The following is a 21,833-nucleotide window of genomic DNA, read 5'->3' as shown; positions in this document are numbered from 1 at the left end:
GAACTCTTGTGACCCACAATACACCAATATCTTCAAAACACTGGTTTTGGAAAGTGGAAATTAGCGTTGGAGCAACAGCGAATTCCTTGTATCTGACACCAATTTAGTTTTTTATATGATGCTACACACCAACCTAATCAATTAACCTTGAGTTAAACACTTAATGCACTTCGACTAGTCAAGCCTCACAGTGATCCAGTGAATAAATCTGTAATAATCAAATTGTGATAATAATAATAAAATAATTATAAAATAACTAATATGTAATAAAATAAAAAATGATAGCAGTATATTGATATGAGTATGTTCAAATGCCCATTTAGGGAGTGGCTGAAGCTTTGCCAAAGCGGTTTTTTTTTTTGTTTTTTTTTTTGCCAAAGCCCATCAAATTCCATTAAAAACAGGAAAACAATAAACATCCCCTTGATTTTGCCAAGCAAAATGGATTAGCTTTTGTTACACTTGTCCTCTTTACACACAAGACTCCAAAATGTGAATCTTAGAACCATAAAAACATGTTTGTTAAGGGCCATTCCATCGAATGGGTGCCATTTCTGTCCCAAGGACAATATATGTATATATATGCAGTTAAAATTAACTGTACAATACATTGTATTGTTAAGCAAAGTGACCTACATATTGGTGCAATAACAAATTTAAGATAAATATTTTTTTTAAATAATAAAAACCACATGCAACACTGAAAAAATAACATTTGTTTCCTGTGTACCATGAAATATAATGGTTAAAATTCTTTAGAATGAAAATTGTTTTTACATTGTTGTTTTTACATTGTTGTGACTCTATATCCCATCTTAGCCTTTTATATATTTTTGTCACAAGAAATCCATAATATTGTAATTTAGTCAAGTCCTATTACCCTAAAACAATCCCCCTTCTTTAAAAATTTAAACATTCCAAAAGTCACATGTTAATAAATAAATTGCCTCATCTGGACCTACTCAAGGACACAGGAAGACCAAAAGTAAGTTCTCTCATGTTTGTCTTCTGTATATTTGATAATGTTAGGTTAAGGTACTTAACTTGTAATTGGAAGGTTGCCAGTTCACATCTACCATTGCCAGGTTGCCACTGTTGGGTTCCTGAGCAAGGCCCTTAACCCTCATCTGAGTCAGAATATTAGTCAGTATAACACTATTCACCTGTTTTTCCACTTGTTGCTGTTTAAGATTAGTTTAACAATGTGAATATATGGAGCCAATCCACTAAGTGCGGCAGAGAGGCAACAGCACTATAGTGCTCATGATGATGACCCAGAAAGGAGAGAGATATTTAGAGAAGAAACAGGAGAAGTACAAGGAATCAGGCAGAAGGAAAAGGACAATCACACACACACACACACACACACACACAAAACCACACGTACATACCTGCACACACACACACAGTCACACATTCCTGTTACCCAGTGTTCTTAAAGTGTTATTCTAAAAAATAAAGGTAAATCACTTCTTTTTAAAAATTATAATTGGTCCTTCATTTATCCAATTGTTTTAATAAATGACATGCAAACATTTTTTTTAATAAATTTGAGTTTTCCGAAAAATGGTTTTGCATTTTTAGAAAAGTACTTTTACAGTGCATTTATAGTTATTTTAGTCACAAATATCAATTATTTGAACATGTAACCAACCATTTATTTACAATGCACACTTTATTGAGGGGAAAACAAAGGAATTAGTTGACATGCTTTTAAACATGCTTTCTGGATGACACAGGAGTTTTGCTAACAGCACTGAGAAAATTGCAACCATCTTCTACTTTAACCTTGTAAAAATAAACCAAAGATGCCTGAGACTGACCAAGACACATTTTGAACAGTCAAATATATGTATTATTAGATCCGGTGTTGAAAAAAAAGCTAAAAATCGAAGTTTAATTCTTGAAGAGTTCAACATGCTAACGGCACCCATTCAGACCTTAAAGCGACCGTTCCGGGACGTAGAGGGTTAACGCCAGAGCGCGCGTGTATCGGTAGAGCTCTACTGTAGTGAAGAGCTAACAGCCAATGAAATCCGCGCACCGAGTGACCCGTCCTTTTGCCACGGAAGGCTCCTTGTTTTTATAACAATGAAACAATATATGTGGATAAACGACCATTAACAGACCATGAGGCGACGTCTTACAGACATTGATCGATGTCTTATTTCAGAAACCCAGAGCTACCGACCAGGTTTGTGCGCACGGATTCGGTTTCGTCCGGTGGGGGCGGGTGCTTGACATGGCGGCGTCTGGAGCTGCAAATAATTGTCTGTTGTCTGGCTTCATGAAAACGTTGGCCGTTCGAGCAGAGATCTTCATGTACTTCATTTCAGAACTGAAAAGTCCACCACACTGGCTTGTTTGTTTGGTCTGTATCGTCTTTTAACGCAAGCTGGCGGTAATTTGGTAGGTTAGTAGCCCGTAAACTACCGTCAACGGTCCCGTCCATCAGTTCTTGGACGGCCGCGGAGACTCGAGACGCAGACTAACGTGACCGTAGTCTGTACGGGATCAGTAATCCTATACGGGATCAGTAATCGCGGAGGAAGCGCGTTATGTCGTAATCTGTTTCGGGCTCACTCGTGTGCTTCGCCTTATTTAGTCATTAACTGCATGTATTTATTTGACATCCTAATCAATATCTTATGAATATTAGTGGTGACTGATTCAGTCACAGCATAATTTCAGTTTATCTACAGGTGTAGAACTGAGTTCGGTTTAGAATGGCGCTGTTAATTACTGCACAACTCAGAAATGAGATTTTTAAAGATTTTGCCGCCTATTGCATAATCCATAACGTTAGACTGTCGAGGGAATAAAGACATGAACGTATCCTAACCTAACGCGGCTTATTTTTAATAGCAATCTAATGCACATCTATACCAGCACACATGATGCAAATTAGAGCAGCACGACTCGTGTTTATATCCCGCAGCCAGTACAAAGCGTTATCAAACGCCTTTGTTATAGTTATTAAATATGCATTATGCTATTAGGATTGTATGAGAAATCAAATGGGTAAATAGCCGTGTCAGCATGTAAATGCTAAATAAGCATTTACCTATTTACATTTACATATCTGACAGTTGCTCCGTTTCTTCACCCATTCACATATTTTAGGATTTGAATTTCTCCTGTGCATCTACTTAATATTAAACATAAATGGTTTAGGTACTTAAAAAATGAAATACCCCATTTTTATGAGGTTGGTTGGATTTTTAAAAAATATTTTATTGTTAGGCTACATGAAGCTTTATGTCTTCTGGAGCTATGATTATGAGAATTACTGAACTGAATACAAATGTTTGCTGCTTTAATTATATTTTTATATGGGAATTAACTCATTGACCTTGCTTGTAACTCACTCACTCACACACTCACTCGCGGTTAACATATGTGGCCGTAAGGGGGCGCTGTTTGCGCTGCAGTCGCTGTGTTGCTTCGCATCGCTGATACTGTCCTTGTTCTTTCATCTAAACAACATTAATTTAAAAAACTTCAAGCAGTACTGATAGAATAAGTCATTGAGACCAGTGTCACTGCAATGTGTCCTGCAATGTGCAATGTGTCTTAGAGCAATCTACAGTGAATTAATATTGTTTTATAAAAAAATGTAAATATAAAATTGTGTAATTATGCAATGCTTCTTATGTATGCTGCTTATTTTGTCTGAATGTATCAGCAATCTTAGGTAGCTATATGACCAAAATTTGCAGACTAACTGCTACATCTTAAACATAATAACTAGTTAGCCAGAGATAACTATTTTCTTTATGGAGTAGGGATAGATTAACACACTGAAAGTGAAGTGATAAATACATTTGTTTCGTTTGCTTTTAAGTCTTGTAGCTTCCATCTCTGTTGCTGAAAGAGAAAGAATTATGTTGAATAGTGGCAAAAATTAAGGATAAGTAACAGCAGTGTTAAGGGTAAATAACAGCTGTACATGTAACAAAACAGTGTTAAGGCTAAGCAGCAGCAGTACACATAACATTTTGTTAAGGCAAAGTAATGGCAGTACATAGAACAGTGTTGAGGCCAAATAACAGCAGTACATGTAACAAAACAGTGTTAAGGGTAGGTAAAAGCAGTACATAGAACAGTGCTATGGGTAAGTAACAGTAGTATATGTAACAACAGTGTTAAGGCTAAGTAACAACAGCATATGTAACAGAACAGTGTAAGGATAAATAACAACAGTACACATAACAAAACTGTTAATGCCAAGTAACAGCAGTACACATAGCAAAACAGTATTAAGGCTAAGTAACAGCAGTACACGTAACAAAACAGTGTTAAGCCTAAGTGACAGCAGTACATGTAACAAAACAGTGTTAAGGCTAAGTAACAGCAGTACATGTAACAAAACCGTGTTAAGGCTAAGTGACAGCAGTACATGTAACAAAACAGTGTTCAGGCTAAGTGACAGCAGTACATGTAACAAAACAGTATTAAGGCTATGTAACAGCAGTACATGTAACAAAACAGTGTTAAAGCTAAGTGACAGCAGTGCATGTAACAAAACAGTGTTAAGGTTAAGTGACAGCAGTACATGTAACAAAACAGTGTTATGCCTAAGTGACAGCAGTACATGTAACAAAACACTGTTAAGGCTAAGTAACAACAGTACATGTAACAAAACAGTGTTAGGCTAAGTGACAGCAGTGCATGTAACAAAACAGTGTTAAGGCTAAGGGACAGCAGTACATGTAACAAAACAGCGTTAAGGCTAAGTGACAGCAGTAAATGTAACAAAATAGTGTTAAGGCTAAGTGACAGCGGTACATGTAACAAAACAGCGTTAAGCCTAAGTGACAGCAGTACATGTAACAAAACAGTGTTAAGGGTAAGTGACACTAGTGCACATATCAGGACAGTGTCAGATCTTTCTAATTCTTTTCCAAAAAGTTCCACTTTGGTTAATGTGGTAAAGGTTTTTCTCCTTTGAGTGAGCCTATGCTCTCTATTTATTTGCAGTACCTGATTATTTTATTTGAGAGGTGCGAGTGACGTCAGAAAAGATTAAGTACAAAAAATGAACATAGCTACATATATTTCAACTTTTTAGTTTAAAGCTTTTGGTGATTGTAATAGTTCCAAATTAATGTCAGGCTGGATTTATATGCATTATTCCACATGTTTGTCTGCCTAGTCATACACAAGAATGGTGATGACAAAGCAGTAAAACAGAACCAGATCCCCTTCATTGTTCACAGAGTAAAATGAATTTCTCAGGGCTGGGGTTCTGTAATCTAATGGTTTATACAAGATGAATGTGATATATGTGCATGTGGGGAATTAGCTATGAGAATGTAAAGATGGTTTATGCAAAAAGGGTACACCACTATAGTAGGTGTACTTAATGAAGTGTCATTAGGTACACCTCTATAGTAGGACTTAATGAAGTGTCATTAGGTACACCTCTATAGTAGGACTTAATGAAGTGTCATTAGGTACACCTCTATAGTAGGACTTAATGAAGTGTCATTAGGTACACCTCTATAGTAGGACTTAATGAAGTGTCATTAGGTACACCTCTATAGTAGGACTTAATGAAGTGTCATTAGGTACACCTCTATAGTAGGACTTAATGAAGTGTCTTTAGGTACACCTCTATAGTAGGTGTACTTAATGAAGTGTCATTAGGTACACCTCTATAGTAGGACTTAATGAAGTGTCTTTAGGTACACCTCTATAGTAGGATTTAATGAAGTGTCATTAGGTACACCTCTATAGTAGGTGTACTTAATGAAGTGTCATTAGGTACACCTCTATAGTAGGACTTAATGAAGTGTCATTAGGTACACCTCTATAGTAGGACTTAATGAAGTGTCATTAGGTACACCTCTATAGTAGGACTTAATGAAGTGTCATTAGGTACACCTCTATAGTAGGACTTAATGAAGTGTCTTTAGGTACACCTCTATAGTAGGTGTACTTAATGAAGTGTCATTAGGTACACCTCTATAGTAGGACTTAATGAAGTGTCTTTAGGTACACCTCTATAGTAGGACTTAATGAAGTGTCATTAGGTACACCTCTATAGTAGGTGTACTTAATGAAGTGTCATTAGGTACACCTCTATAGTAGGACTTAATGAAGTGTCTTTAGGTACACCTCTATAGTAGGACTTAATGAAGTGTCATTAGGTACACCTCTATAGTAGGTGTACTTAATGAAGTGTCATTAGGTACACCTCTATAGTAGGACTTAATGAAGTGTCTTTAGGTACACCTCTATAGTAGGTGTACTTAATGAAGTGTCATTAGGTACACCTCTATAGTAGGACTTAATGAAGTGTCTTTAGGTACACCTCTATAGTAGGACTTAATGAAGTGTCTTTAGGTACACCTCTATAGTAGGACTTAATGAAGTGTCATTAGGTACACCTCTATAGTAGGACTTAATGAAGTGTCTTTAGGTACACCTCTATAGTTGGTGTACTTAATGAAGTGTCTTTAGGTACACCTCTATAGTAGGACTTAATGAAGTGTCTTTAGGTACACCTCTATAGTAGGTGTACTTAATGAAGTGTCATTAGGTACATCTCTATAGTAGGACTTAATGAAGTGTCTTTAGGTACACCTCTATAGTAGGACTTAATGAAGTGTCATTAGGTACACCTCTATAGTAGGTGTACTTAATGAAGTGTCTTTAGGTACACCTCTATAGTAGGTGTACTTAATGAGGTGTCTTTAGGTACACCTCTATAGTAGGTGTACTTAATGAAGTGTCATTAGGTACACCTCTATAGTAGGACTTAATGAAGTGTCTTTAGGTACACCTCTATAGTAGGACTGAATGAAGTGTCATTAGGTACACCTCTATAGTAGGACTTAATGAAGTGTCATTAGGTACACCTCTATAGTAGGACTTAATGAAGTGTCTTTAGGTACACCTCTATAGTAGGTGTACTTAATGAAGTGTCTTTAGGTACACCTCTATAGTAGGACTTAATGAAGTGTCTTTAGGTACACCTCTATAGTAGGACTTAATGAAGTGTCATTAGGTACACCTCTATAGTAGGTGTACTTAATGAAGTGTCATTAGGTACACCTCTATAGTAGGACTTAATGAAGTGTCTTTAGGTACACCTCTATAGTAGGACTTAATGAAGTGTCTTTAGGTACACCTCTATAGTAGGTGTACTTAATGAAGTGTCTTTAGGTACACCTCTATAGTAGGACTGAATGAAGTGTCATTAGGTACACCTCTATAGTAGGACTTAATGAAGTGTCATTAGGTACACCTCTATAGTAGGACTTAATGAAGTGTCATTAGGTACACCTCTATAGTAGGTGTACTGAATGAAGTGTCTTTTGGTACACCTCTATAGTAGGACTTAATGAAGTGTCATTAGGTACACCTCTATAGTAGGACTGAATGAAGTGTCATTAGGTACACCTCTATAGTAGGACTTAATGAAGTGTCTTTAGGTACACCTCTATAGTAGGACTTAATGAAGTGTCATTAGGTACACCTCTATAGTAGGACTGAATGAAGTGTCATTAGGTACACCTCTATAGTAGGACTTAATGAAGTGTCTTTAGGTACACCTCTATAGTAGGACTGAATGAAGTGTCATTAGGTACACCTCTATAGTAGGTGTACTGAATGAAGTGTCTTTTGGTACACCTCTATAGTAGGACTGAATGAAGTGTCATTAGGTACACCTCTATAGTAGGACTGAATGAAGTGTCATTAGGTACATCTCTATAGTAGGACTTAATGAAGTGTCATTAGGTACACCTCTATAGTAGGACTTAATGAAGTGTCATTAGGTACACCTCTATAGTAGGACTTAATGAAGTGTCTTTAGGTACACCTCTATAGTAGGACTTAATGAAGTGTCATTAGGTACACCTCTATAGTAGGTGTACTGAATGAAGTGTCTTTAGGTACACCTCTATAGTAGGTGTACTGAATGAAGTGTCTTTTGGTACACCTCCATAGTACCAAACACCCTAACAAGTAGGGGTGTACCTGTGATGCAGCTGTTTGGAGAGTTCGTATTAATTATAATCGAATATGTTGAATAAAGTATGTATTTTTGAACATAAAACTCCAGGGTATTTTAATGTGAAACTAACTTGAAGGCCCTGCACAGCTACTGTTTAAAATGTATGAAAAATAAATATTTCTGCAAAGAATGGTACAATTACCAGGCACCTTCCAATTTTTTTGCAGCCAAAACCAACATTAAAAGGAGTGTTTTGAATTTTCTTTTTTCTCTATCGCCTTTTACCATTTTTCTGTGTGGGTGTGGATGTGACAGTCTCAGTGTCAAACGTAACTGCCCAGGTAGTCAATGTGGAGCAGGCTGGAAGTAGAATCACATCGACATGGCTTTACTTGTCTGAACCTGTCTCGGTCCAAAGCAGAATCCATGCTGTTTAAATAGAGGCTAAGCAAACTCTCTGGTTAAATCAGAGGATGCACAGTTCATATTTTAAAAAGTATTCAGAGCGGAATCATCTGTGCAGTTTATAGCTTATATTCAGCTGGTTAACCAGGTCTAGCCTACAGTCTCTGACTACACGGTGGGAGCCCAAAATCAGAAATTCTTTCAAAGTGTCAGTATATTGTAATGTTATGTTATAAAAATACATTTGCAGCTGTGCTAAATTACAGAAACTGTATTGCTATGTTTTTCTTGCTTGCTACATTATTGAATAAAGCCATATAATTATATATATTTTCTTTTCTCTTTATTGTCTAGGTTGGCTTGGAGTGTTTATCCCTGATCACAGCTTGCTGCTGTCACAAAAGGACATCTAGTTTATTGAATCCTCCAGTAGTGCATACATAGTTGTGAACCAAAATAACCAGCAGAGAAGATTTGGAATTTATATTTTGTAAATAAGTTTTGGTCATGAACATGAATTCAGTTGGTTTACAACAAAATTTCATCTTGTTTGTGGAAAATAAGGCCAAAGCGGCAAACGTCAACAGGCGTCTCTGTTGTGAGAAATGTCGTTTCTCGACCAAGGACGTTGATCTATTCGAAAGGCATGTGGCCCACCACGAGGAAGTGACCTTCTCCTGCACACTCTGCAGCCACGTCTCGTACTCCAGGGTGGAGTCTCAACGGCACAGTGTTACACACAAAGGCTCATTCCCGTATAGGTGTAATTGGTGTGACTATGGAGCTGTGAGGAGGGACTACATGGTAAAACACATTCAGCGAATACATGGGAAGGCTCCAGATGGAAGTTTCACCACTGATTGTGCTCTACCTACTACAAAAATAGAACACCTGTCTCAAAAAAGAACTACAGACCTTTGCCTTGACAACCAAAGAAAATTGGTGAGCTCTTCAACAGGAAGGAAGTCCAATCAGTTCCTTCATGTAGGTCAGTCAAGGGTCAGTGCACCATATATTGTTGCCAAACCTGTTCACCAAATGATCAGTAGCCAGACTCATCTTATTTCCAGTACAGCTGATCATTCAGTTAACAGCACAGCTTGTGTCTTACCTATTACTAAAACACAGATCTATAGTGTTCCTGGTACTGCTCATGCAGTGACTAAAGTTACACAAGACATTAGTAACCAGCCAAGTGTTATTGCTGATGAAGCAGGTCAGAATGCAGGTAAAACCACTGAGTATATCAATAGACCTGCAGGAAAAATGTCCTTGGAAAAAAATGTTACGCCAAATGCATTTCCCAGGGTTCATTTTGGCATCTATGCAGATCGCACCATTCAGCAGAGGCCACTGCTTCAGAGTCAGGTGAAAGCTACTGCAGAGAAGATGGTAATTCAGTCAAAAACAGTCCCAAAATTTCAGGTTGGTCTGCCAGCTGTAAATAATGCTCCTCTAAAGACATTTCTCAGCAGCACTTTGCAGGTCGTGGAGCCCAGGACTGCTGAAGTTCGTAATGTGGCGGAGGCTCCAGCTGTTCAGAGGCCGGTTCATTCAGGAGCTGTACGGAATATTCCAGTGGTCCATGAAGTGCAAAGGTCTTCTGGAGCACATCCCAGCATGCTAGTGGAGCAGTTTGGGCCGGGAGCATCATCCTCTGCACATGGGACTCGGAATATAGAAAAGCTGAATGTAGCAAAGACTCATCCCATCCTTGCGAAGCCACCCTTAGAGAAGTTTAAGTCAATTACACAGTCCAGTGTCCAAGTAGAATTGCTATCACCTTTAAACCAGCCAATCCAGCACAACAGACCCCTGACAGTATCATGCCCTGAAGAGATTACCATTCCTGCAGGCTGCCTTGTTGAATTGGTGGAGGTAAAAAATGTCAGTGGAACTCGAGAATTGGAGCTTCGGTTAGTCCCGCAGCTGCCAGGTGGCCCTCCCCTGGGAGAGTCAAAGAGCGCCACTGCAGCTGGTACAGCAGGCCGGCTCTCCTTCAAATGTAGAGTTACTACCGAGGAGGATCAACCAGAAAGACTGGACCGTGGAGTTTGCACCACACCGGAAAATGGTGTACCTGAGCCTCAGATCAAGGAATCTCATATAAAGGCACATTCTACAAATATCACAGTAACTATAAAAGATGAACCTGAGGTAAATGAAAGGGTGCTTTGTTCCAAGGCAAGTGTAATGCAGACACCAGGATCTTCGAATGTGGGATTCCACGGTGCATGGAGGTCATTAGAAAAACCAGCACCTAATCCTTCAGAATCACAAAGGTTTACTCATCAGCCATGTACTGTGCACAAATTTGTTACCAATACCACAGAACTGGTTAGTCCACTACTACAGCAGAACAGTGCAGACAAGACCACTACCTGGAATGCAGCTAGCAAGAACATTAGAGCTGAAGGTCTAGAGTGTGACCGAAGAGCTCTGCCGGCATTACCAAACAAACGTGAAGAAGCAGAGTCCAGTTACCAGGGCCTTCCTGTGATCTCATCGGTCTTCTCTCTGTGCCCTGGTCCTGAAGCAATTCTAAATCACATTCACACCAGAGTAGGGATTTTACATAAATGTGCTGGTGAGGCCCTGACATCTTCAAATTTAGGATCAAATGGAAATGTAAAAAATACAGATATCTTAGCATGTAGACATGATCTGAAAACAGAGGAGGAAACTGGACCATTGAGTAAAATTGTTCAAAAATGTAGTCAGAGCCTAAAGGAGAATGAGGATAAACTTACGATAAATGAAGATACGAAGATATCTGAAGGGTTAGTATCTGAGACACTAGGTGACATATTAGAGAAGAGTTCCCAAACATGTGCTAATGATCTGAAGCACAGGATTACAACTGAGCAGTGTAGTAGTTTGTCAGATGCTCGACAGGAAATAGCATCAGATCCTGCATTGAATAAGGGTTTTACCACACAACCCAGCGATGAGTTAAAAACCAAGCTGGAGGCAGATATCAGTTTGCCTGAGCAGAGAGAGAATTCTCATGCCTTATCCATGAATCCTACAGTAGCTTTGGTCAGGATTCCAAGCCTGGAATTTTATTCAGTTTTAGAATCTGCAGAGAAGATTTCGGAGAAATTAGTTGAGGAAGAAAGCATAACGGCTCGACCAGTTCTCTGCTGCACCTCGAACCAGCAAAACCTGCAGGGAACAGCCATAAAGCTGGTTCTGAAGAGAAAACGGTCTGAAACAGAAAACAAGGATTCAGCGCAAGATGTCCAGCCAGGTCTGTCACACATGGATATACATCACCCACACAAAAAACACAAAAAAGGAAAGAAGAGGGCTAAGAAACACAGGTCATCAAAGGTCAGGTTAGATCTTCAACAGATCTTACAGAAAGGTAAAATGGCAAAGCTATGGTTAACCCCATTAAAAGAAGATCAGCTGGTCAAACTTCCTGGACCAAACCAACCTGTTGTGGTTCTGAACCACCCAAACCCTCTAGTACAGATGGTGAGTGCAGGAGTTCAGACTCTGAAAGACTATAAATGGATTGCAGCAGCCCATGACTTCTGTCCCCAGAGTAGAATCCAACCCATAAGTCAATGTCCTTCATTCATAATGAAACTAAAGAAAGTCCAGGGGCAGAAATATCAAGTCACAGAACTTGTTCTAAAAGGAGTCTCTGAAAAAATGGTCTTGTAAGAAAAACTTTGTGGTTTTTTTTTTTTTTTGGAACATTAGAATTTTTTTTATATATACTGATATTTCAATCAGTAACCTACTGGTGTTGTTGCTCTTTTTATGATATTTAATATCACTACTGTGCTGTTACTACTGTTAAAAACTGCTTAAAGGGCAAGAACACTAAATAAAACTGTTCTTTTTTATTTGTTCATATGTATCTGTAAGAACCTTCCAGGGGTTCCCATCTTCATTTTCTTCATATTTTTATATTGTATTTGTTTTTTGTACTTTTTAATTGTCTACTACAAGAATGTTACCTTCAATAACTGAAATAATTGTTTCCTGTAGACATGTTACAGTATTCATCCCCTGCTTCAGATATTACAAAGTGTTTATGTAACTGCAGTATAACAACATAAAAATAATTTGATGTATATGTTGTAATTTTGCATTTCTAATACTCAGGCTTGGGGGTTTGCGAGTGCGGTGCAGTATTTTCTGTGCTCCCAGGATTGAGCTCTTCTGGACTGAGATTCATGATGTCATTTCTGAGACCTGTTGGAGCCACTGCTCCGTCTTAGAGTTCACAGCCCCAAATGCATGAATAATAAAACACCTTACTCGTATTTGAGCGTTAAATTAATGGAAGCACTAGTCAGTGTGTGGATGAAACAGGAAGAGGTTTGGTTGAGCTCTGTTTTTCTGGCAGCTTCATAGGTAAAAATACAGAGCCTTTCTTTCTTCTTCATGTTATCAATCAGTCATTATAGTCATTATATTGATCTCTAGTGGCCTGGATGTTTCAGACATTTTGTACTAAATCTGTTTTAAGCATGGCCAACTTCATATGGAGGATTTGATTTATGGAGTGTAAATGGGTTAATTCGGGGACTACAAAGCAATCTGATTCCTCAACTCATGTGAGCTGCACTTTATAGAAAAATGCAAAAATAAATGATCACTCTTAATACACAGTATTTCAGTAGTCGATGTATTATTTGCCGATAAGGACGGTACGATATTGAATTATCGGTTCGATAATGACATGTTAGATGATAATTACAACTGATAGTCTTCACCTGTCCAACAAATTAAGTCTTCTGTTTAATATAGGCCTTGTTTATATATTACTGCATTTATAAGAAAAATAATCAGAAATGATGTCTTTTGTAAAGTGCAACCTGTGGAATAATTTCCTCATCAGATTTGTTTTGATTTTGCTCATACCTCATTAAGTCTCTGGAGTTGGTCACTGTAGTTTTGATGTTGAGTTTTTGTTTTTTGGGGTTTCCAGATATAGGCTTTCTTATAGCTGCACCAGGTCAGCAATAAAATGACACTTAACATCGTAGAAAATAAAATAACGCTTAACATTTAGAAAATAATATGTAATGAAACTACTGTTATTCCCCTTTTTTAAGAGCGATGTAGATTTACAATAATGTATGTTCACAATAATTTTGTTGTCTGATTTACCTCTGACGTGCCTAAATAAAACTAATGATCAGTTTAACAGTTTAACACTTCGCATATAGATTATTGTTTGAAGGTATCAGACACAACGAGGTGCTAATTATTGGTTATCATATTGGCCCAAGAAATTCAATATCTATACATCCTGAATCACTTTCCTAAGCGTTATTGCTCCTTTTATTCTTCCTTGGATGTCTTTGGAAGGCTGTTGTTCTTTCAGAATCTCAAAAATGAAAGCTTGGTTCCTCAAACATATTACTGTAGCAGAAACTATAGATTTTAAAATAAGTATAAGAAAACAAATGAATGCTGAGTACTGTTCTTTTTTAAGAAATATAATTGCTATTTTTTAAAATTATTTTAACCATAATGTCAGAGCAACATTTAATGCCAGCCTTAAAACAAATGAAAAACTAAATAATAATAATAATTATTATTAATTATTTTGTCACTGCAAGGCCTGAACATAATGATATACTGTCAGTTTGTTTTTGTACCTCACTTATAACCAGCATGCTAGCAGCACTGTACGTTTGCCTGTGATGTCCATTTTCATGTGGTGTCCAGCACATTTAAGGGTAATAAAGTAATACATTTAGTTCCCACCTCTGCAATCGTGTCTAGCGTAACCATGTATTTATAATACAATACTACTATAACCGTGCACTGTATTTAGGGATTCATGTTTCTTATAGTACCTGCCATTTTTCAATACTGAATTAGACAGAATCTGAACAGCAGGGTTATGTTCAGAGTTTATTGTTTTATCTGTTTGGATCTTTGAGTTTTTTTGATTGAGCAGTCTCCAAATCCATCATTTAACTTCATACTTTTTGGATGGATTTAGTAGCTGATTGCAGTTGTACAAAATAAAACAAGTCCCCTGATCACTATTTCCTGAGAATCCAAATGCAAAATGTGGGGAAATGCTTTCAAATAATTTTACATATTAAAATACTAAATTACTAGTTAGTGCAAAATTATTATGTAATTGGTAAAATTATTGAAATAAAGGACATTTGTAGTCTTTTGACTAAACATACTTTATTCGTACTGACATTTGTTAATACATGGCTGTGTGTTGAATTAAACATCATTGTAGTTGTATAATAAAAACTAGCGAAGTCCGTGGTTTAGCTCAGTAGTTGGTTCATATCTTGGATTGTGACTGGATACACTAGGATGCAGTGTCTCTTTTGACTGGACATTGCTAATGGGTTCCGTCCATCAATGAGCATGATGGGGAAGATGGAGTGGAATTTGATGATGTCAGCCACGGAGTCAAACGTCTGGAACACAAGAGCAAATGGTGGTAGCTTTCTATATTCAACCCTGTCATTTTGCCTGTTGTTTCTTTTTTGCCTCTCACCACATGATCTTTTCTCATCTCACCACATGCTCTTTTCTCATCTCACTTCATGCTATTTTCTCCTCTCACCCCATGCTCTTTTCTCCTCTCACCTCATGCTCTTTTCTCATCTCACTACATGCTCTTTTCTCATCTCACCAGATGCTCTTTTCTACTCTCACCACATGCTCTTTTCTCCTCTCTCGCCACATGCTCTGTTCTCATTTACATTTACATTTATGACATTTAGCTCTTTTCTCATCTCACTACATGCTCTTTGGGTTCCTTTTACATTCTCACATAACACTGCTTAATGCGCCATGTTTAAGACGTAATAGTGTCAGCAGTGGCTTGTGAGTGCATGGTGTCATGCATCGTCACTCCCACTCAGCCATTAGCTAATAACAATGTAATAGATAAAGGCACACCATTGGACTGAAGTGCTGTTAATTTGTGCAAGCAAATGAACTTAGTAGTGTTTTAGGAGCAATACTATCTGGTATTAAGAATACCAACAGCAGATGTCTAAGTTGTTATGTGATGTGTAATGGTATTTGTGAATACCACTCCAGCTGTGCAGTGACAGAGCATGCCCTTATGTCACTTCCTCAGCGCGCTTAATAAGAGAGCAGTGTCAGCATTACAGACTCACATCAGTGGTCTTTATCCGGGTTCCCAGTGTGTATTTGCAGGTCTCCATGCAGAAGCGGATCTGAATGTTGAACACTCTGTTATCGTAGAAGACAGCCAGGACAAAGGGTTCATGGGTAGTGTTCCTGGAACAGTCACGCACTAGAAAAGCTCCTTCCTGCCAGGACACACAGTAGCACAGGGCATGATGGTGACAAGCGGACTAACTTACACCCTCCACTAGGATAAGACCACAGAGGGATGGTCTGAGAGCTCTTTGACTTGGATTGCAGCTGTCTGATCTTTTCTCTACACAGTTATATTGGTTCTTTTTAATTCCTGTATGCATTTCAGCAAGGGGTTGGAAGCAAGTGGTTAAAGTCAGAAATTTAAAATAGACCAGACAGGAACATCAGGCACCTGGAGTCAACTGGTATTCTTAACCCTGCAATCCATAGTCGAACTGCTCCAATGTGGATAAGGTTCCAGACTTTCAGAGGGTTCGGGTTCAGAGGGTTCCATTTACATTTTTAGCATTTAGCAGACGCTCTTATCCAGAGTGACTTACAAAAGTGCTTTGTCATCTACTCATACACTGTATGTACAGTAGGTACACACAATGTACAGTATAGTAGTTGAACTAGAACACTGCTGATATACAGCAATCAATACTGATAGCTAAAATAAATGTTAAGTAAGCATAAGGCCTATATCAAAACAATGATAAATAGGTGTTTGATGAACCATGAACTGACCAGCTGTGAGTGCAGGTTGGTGGTCTTCAGGTTGTTGTTGCTGTTGTGTGTGTGTGTGTGTGTGTGGTCGTTACCTGGTTCACCAGGTGCAGTGCGTGCTCTGCCTCCGCTCTGCTGAAGGCCCCTACGTACCAGTCCTGTTCTGCAGACACCTGCAGAGGAGGGAAGGACACAGACTCTTATTAGCTCTGTTACACAAACTCTGTATCGTTCCGTAGAGATTAGAAGAGCGCACAAAGATGTGCTGTCTTTGTCTTTATATGCGTGTGTGTGTGTGTGTGTGTGAGAGTGTATGTGTGCTCCACCTCTTTTGCTTGGCTTTGCTGTGTGTGTGTGGCTGTGTGTATCTGTGTATCTAACCTCTTTTGGTTTGCTGTGTCCGGTGTAGCTTCTGTTCTCACTGTCTGCTTTGACCTGTGGCCACTCATGGTGCTTTCTCACTGAATCTGAACCAGCAGAAAAACAACTCAAACTCCACAATTGAACCTTATAACAACACAATTCATATCACACAATTGAACCTAATTTCCTCACAGTTAATACCACACAACTGAATCAATTACAACCTATAAGTAAAACCACAATATTTATCCTTCCACATAATTTTTCCCTGCAAACTTTACCTGCAATACAACTCAAACTTGGAGGATGGAATCTAGAACATAACTCACACCAGGACGTTTATCTTAGAATACAACTAGGACCTGTAGCTTTGGCATACGACAGGACAGAGAGAAAAATCTTCATTACTTGTTAGCTATGTTAGCTTTGTACCTTCAGTGCACAGGGCACTGTTATCTTGGCGAATAAAGTGCACAGGGTTTTAAGGGAACATTGCATGAATTAGTTTTTTGGCCTAACTCTTTCTTTAAATCCTTCCTGGATCATTGACAAACAGTAACATCAAAAAAATGTGATGTTTTCCCACATTTTACAACATGTAAAGCAAACACTTGCCTGAGCCTGTGTTCCTTTGCTTTGACTGGCTTTAGGAGAGTGGGAGAGAAATACAATTACTGTCAACAAATAACACCGTTACTGTCAAAAATGATAACATTACTGACAACAAATGATAGTTATTGTCAACAAATGACAGTTACTGTCAACAAATGATAGTTACTATCAACAAATGATACAATTACTGTCAACAAATGATAGTTACAATCAACAAATGACACAATTACTGTCAACAAATGACTGTTACTGTCAACAAATGACACAATTACTGTCAACAAATGACTGTTACTGTCAACAAATTATACAATTACTGTCAACAAACGATAGTTACTATCAACAAATAATACAGTTACTGTCAACAACTGACACAATTACTGTCAACAAATGACTGTTACTGTCAACAAATTATACAATTACTGTCAACAAACGATAGTTACTATCAACAAATAATACAGTTGCTGTCAACAACTGACACAATTACTGTCAACAAATGATCAAATCAAAGTCAAATTTATTTCCATATCTGTTGTCACAAAGCAGCTTTACACATGTCGGAGTCCAAGCCCCGGTGCGCAAGCCAAGGGTGACAGTGGCCAGGAAAAACTCCCTGGAGCATGAGGAAGAGACCTGGAGAAGATGGGGGGCCCATCCTCCTCTGGCCAACATAAATGACACAATTACTGTAAACATGTGCAGCAAAGCCTTTTGTTTTATAAGAACACCACAAAACAAAACAATGAAAACAGGGAAACCTCCTTAAAATACCTCAGCCAAGCACAATCCCAAACAGAAGGGCCCCTAATGTACAGTCCTTGCCAAAGGTTTTGAGAATGACACAAATGTTGGTTTTCACAATGTTTACTGCCTCAGTTTTTTTTTTAGATCCTTTTGTCAGATGTTTATATGGTATAGTGAAGTACAATTATAAGCATTTCATACGTTTTTTAAAAAAACTTTTGACAAATACATCCAGTTTAAGCAAAGACTTCATATTTACAGTGTTGACCCTTCTTTTTAAGACTTCTGCAATTCTCCTTTGCATGCTGGATATCAGCTTCTGGGCAAAATCTTGACTGATGGCACTCCATTCTTGCCTAATCAATGCTTGGAGTTGATCACAGTTTCTGTGTTTTTCTTTGCTCACCGTCTTTTTGCGGATTGACCACAGGTTCTCAATGGGATTGAGATCTGGGGAGTTTTCTGGCCATAGATACAAAATTTCAAATTTTTGTTCACTGAACCATTTGGTTATCATTTTTTGTCTTGTGACATGGTGCTCTGTCTTGCTGGAACATCGTTCATCACCAAATTGAGATTGTTGGGAGAAGTTGCTCTTGGAGGAGGCTTTGATACCATTCCTTATTCATGGCAGTATTTTTAGGCTAATTTTTTATTACATCCTTTGGTTGAGAGCTTGTTCAGGAATGGCAGAAGGCAGGTGTGAGTGTATCTGCATTCACAGTGAGGCAAAGGCTTTTGGAGGATTGCTTGGTTTCAAGAAGGGCAGCAAAGAACCACTTCTCTCCAAGAAAAACATCAAGGACAGACTGACATTCTGCAGGAAGTATTGTGACTGGGCTGCAGAGGACTGGAGTTAAGTTATTTTCTCCGATGAAGCCCCCTTCAGACTGTTTGGAACATCTGGACAAATGATTGTCTGGAGAAGAAAACGTGAGCACTACCATGTGTCATGCCAACAGTGAGGCATCTTGAGACCATTCATGTGTGGGGTTGCTTCTCATCCAAGGGATGTATTTGTCAATAAAAAGTTAAAAACCTATGAAATGCTTATAATTGTACTTCACTATACCATATAAACTTCTGACAAAAGGATCTAAAAAAACGAGACAGTAAATTTTGCGAAAACCAAAATTTGTGTCAGTCTCAAATCTTTTGGCTTTGACTGTAACACAGCTAAAAGGTTATAGCAGTTCAGAGGACTGCAGAGGCAGGTTCTCTCCTCTCCTCTCCTTGTGATTGCAACATAGGGCAAGACATGTAAAAACTCCTCCCTGCCCCCATCTAGGAGTAGAGCGTCTACTGCAAATGTGATTTCCTTTGATAATGGCCTAAACGCTGCCTGCACATTCTTTTCTACTACAGCGCTGCAGGTCTACTCTGATAAGGTCTCGGGATTCAGACATGGCCATTGCACCAATTGCCACTGAACTGCACTCATAAAGAGCTTAACAAATATTTTATCAGCTGTTCTCTGCTGAGTGGGTGATAATGTGTTGTAATTGAGGCCTTCTTTGCACAGAGATAACAGGATCACAACAGGATGGAAGGAGCAGTTTCGTAAAGGCAGTCATGCATAATTCACATTCTTCCTCAGAGTCGAGCAGGGCAGTGGAAACAGGTAGGATTTCACTGACAATGAAGTACCTTTGATGCAGATCGTGAGACTCCAGATCCAGGGAGTGTCTGTGGGAGGAGTCATTCCTGAACCTGGTTACTTGGGAGGAGCCAGAGGAGATGAGTGACAGGTGTTGAGAGGAAGAGCAGTGAACAGAACTCCAAGTGTAACTGAATGTAATACTTACCCAATAACCTGCTCTCTTTAACCTGGGCAGAAACGGCAGATTGATTACCTGTATGTTGTCGTTTATTTGGTTGTTTGTGTATATATCAGAAAATCAACTTACACCCTCACTGCCATCTGGACTTGAGCTGTAAAAAGTAAGAAATTAAGTCAATAATGTAAACCTGTTACTGATATTGTATACCTCCTTGTGTGTGTGTGTGTGTGTGTGTGTTTAAGCAAAAGAGAGAGAAACACTAATAATGCTCACTCACCCTGGCTGGGGGGTTGTGTAGTTTGTGGCAGGACAGAAGGGGGTGTTGGGTGGGGGTCTGGTTGGGGGTGAATCGATATGATGGTGAAATGCATGGGTATTCTGAGACAAGGTATCTGTGAAATATGACTCACTCCCCTGGTCTCTTGGGAAAGATTTCACTGGTCTGGAACACACATATATTCTTTCATTACTATATTTAATAGGGCTTTTTGCATTTTTGCTAATTTGTGCTAAGAAGACGTATAATGGTCAAAGAAAACCCATCAATAGATAGATAGATCTTAATAGATCTCGGTCTTCTCTGCGTATACGTCCGCCTTGTGATCGCTCCATGTTACAGAAACTATTTTAACTTTATTAAAATGGAGCAAATACATAAAAATAGTCCCTTACCTTGGTGGAATCTTGATGGTGTTCTGGAAAATAAATAAATAAATAAAAGTAATAATAAAATAATGTCAATATCATCAGGCTCTAATCATATGATTCTGATATTATGGTAAAGGATGAATCTGCTCAAGTAAAAACACAGAAGTTTTACTTCTACCGGTTCATTAGAGCCTAAAGTCTTTGATCTTCTTTCTGCACAAAGGGAAAAAAATAGGTTAAACCTTTATCATACACCTCTTCACATGAACAGAGTTGAAACTAGGTTTCCACAGGCACTCCTGTGGGAGCTGGATGTGTCCACTGGGACTAGTGTGTAGCTGATGGTATACTGGCAAGTAACACAGCCAACAGTAGCCAGATGCCTGTTACTCCTGTCAGACATGTGGGCCAAGTGTGGAGAACAAATGTTCATTATGTAACAGAAGCAGCAGGTCTTTAAATATCAGAACTTAGGCCTTATAAAGAGGCCAGTGTGGGTCATGGCTGTCTGTGTGCAAAAGCTCAGTCTAACCTGTTGTAATCTTTGGCCGTCTGCCTGGTTTCAGATCCCTGTTTATAAGCGGTGCTATATTTCCTGTTTGGGAGGAAATCAAAGCATAGTTAATGTAATTATAGGATGTATTCCTTTTGGGTGTCTTTGTAATTGCTGTGTCCACAGCGACAGCGCTGGTGAGCCCAGGGTTTGAGGGAGTGCACTGAGGGTTTGAGGGAGTGCTCTGAGGGTTTGAGGGAGTGGTCTGGCCTTACCTGCTGCTCTCCTGGGGAGTTGTGGAGGAAGGTCCATAGCCTTCTGAGGATAAACACAGTTCAACTTCAGGTTACACAATATAATTATTGCAGCTTTATTCTAGTGCTCAGGAAAACTAACATTTTTAACTAACACTAACACACATATGCACACAGACACACAGACACACACACAGATAGTAAATTATTCTGAGGCACCAACCCTGTAATCTTCTGCTCCACTCTCAGAAGCCCATGTTTTCATAGGATGCCTATCTACACACACACACACACACACACACACACACACACACACACACACACACACACACACACACACACACACACACACACACACACATTACCACAGAGTAAGTGAGTAAGTCAAACTGAAATGTTGCTGAAATAATTTAGTCCATATTGCAATATCATATTTTGGCCACCAGATGGACATGTTGGAACACTTATAAACTTGCTCCAGTGTAATCTATGACACACACATCTCTCAGTGAAAGTCTGTCAGTGTCAAAAACACACAACTACCATCTTGGTCAACATTAAACATCAGGATTTTAAAGAAACAGTTAAAAATTTAATGAACATGGTTTTCTCCTCCGTCCCCTCTCAGAACACCAGGCCAGGGTTCACAGGTGGAGTGTCTACAGCTCAAACACCAGGCCAGGGTTCACAGGTGGAGTGTCTACAGCTCAAACACCAGGCCAGGGTTCACAGGC

The 21,833-nt window shown here is 38.8% G+C and overlaps 1 protein-coding gene and 1 non-coding gene across 8 annotated transcripts in view; one reads left to right on the top strand and one right to left on the bottom strand.

The window, feature by feature from the left end:
* Window positions 1–2,038: 2,038 nt before the first annotated feature.
* Window positions 2,039–12,999, top strand: LOC113585567 (uncharacterized). Its single transcript, XR_014122581.1, has 2 exons — window positions 2,039–2,194; window positions 8,723–12,999. It is a non-coding gene; the product is annotated as an uncharacterized LOC113585567 (transcript).
* A 1,506-nt stretch (window positions 13,000–14,505) lies between these two features.
* clnk (cytokine dependent hematopoietic cell linker) overlaps window positions 14,506–21,833 on the bottom strand; it is a 19,129-nt gene continuing 11,801 nt past the window's right edge. For 5 of the 7 annotated variants that reach the window (XM_081710171.1, XM_081710172.1, XM_081710168.1 and 2 more), the window contains 14 exons: window positions 21,323–21,375; window positions 21,121–21,163; window positions 20,885–20,947; window positions 20,525–20,565; window positions 20,377–20,399; window positions 19,982–20,146; window positions 19,831–19,855; window positions 19,729–19,750; window positions 19,571–19,640; window positions 17,186–17,214; window positions 16,589–16,674; window positions 16,303–16,380; window positions 15,496–15,651; window positions 14,507–14,784 (listed from right to left, as the gene is read on the bottom strand). In XM_081710171.1, the coding sequence (XP_081566297.1) occupies window positions 14,629–14,784; window positions 15,496–15,651; window positions 16,303–16,380; window positions 16,589–16,674; window positions 17,186–17,214; window positions 19,571–19,640; window positions 19,729–19,750; window positions 19,831–19,855; window positions 19,982–20,146; window positions 20,377–20,399; window positions 20,525–20,565; window positions 20,885–20,947; window positions 21,121–21,163; window positions 21,323–21,364 (999 nt within the window). In that variant the 5' untranslated portion in view covers window positions 21,365–21,375 and the 3' untranslated portion in view covers window positions 14,507–14,628. Of the gene's footprint in view, window positions 14,785–15,495; window positions 15,652–16,302; window positions 16,381–16,588; window positions 16,675–17,185; window positions 17,215–19,570; window positions 19,641–19,728; window positions 19,751–19,830; window positions 19,856–19,981; window positions 20,147–20,376; window positions 20,400–20,524; window positions 20,566–20,884; window positions 20,948–21,120; window positions 21,164–21,322; window positions 21,376–21,833 lie in introns of all 7 variants that reach the window. The other 2 variants (XM_081710166.1, XM_035532566.2) reach the window with 2 other exon arrangements.

This window comes from Electrophorus electricus, chromosome 3 (assembly GCF_041902795.1).
Source record: "Electrophorus electricus isolate QZ-2024a chromosome 3, ASM4190279v1, whole genome shotgun sequence".
NCBI classification, from domain to species: Eukaryota; Metazoa; Chordata; class Actinopteri; order Gymnotiformes; family Gymnotidae; genus Electrophorus; species Electrophorus electricus.
This window is presented reverse-complemented; position numbering and strand designations above follow the sequence as displayed.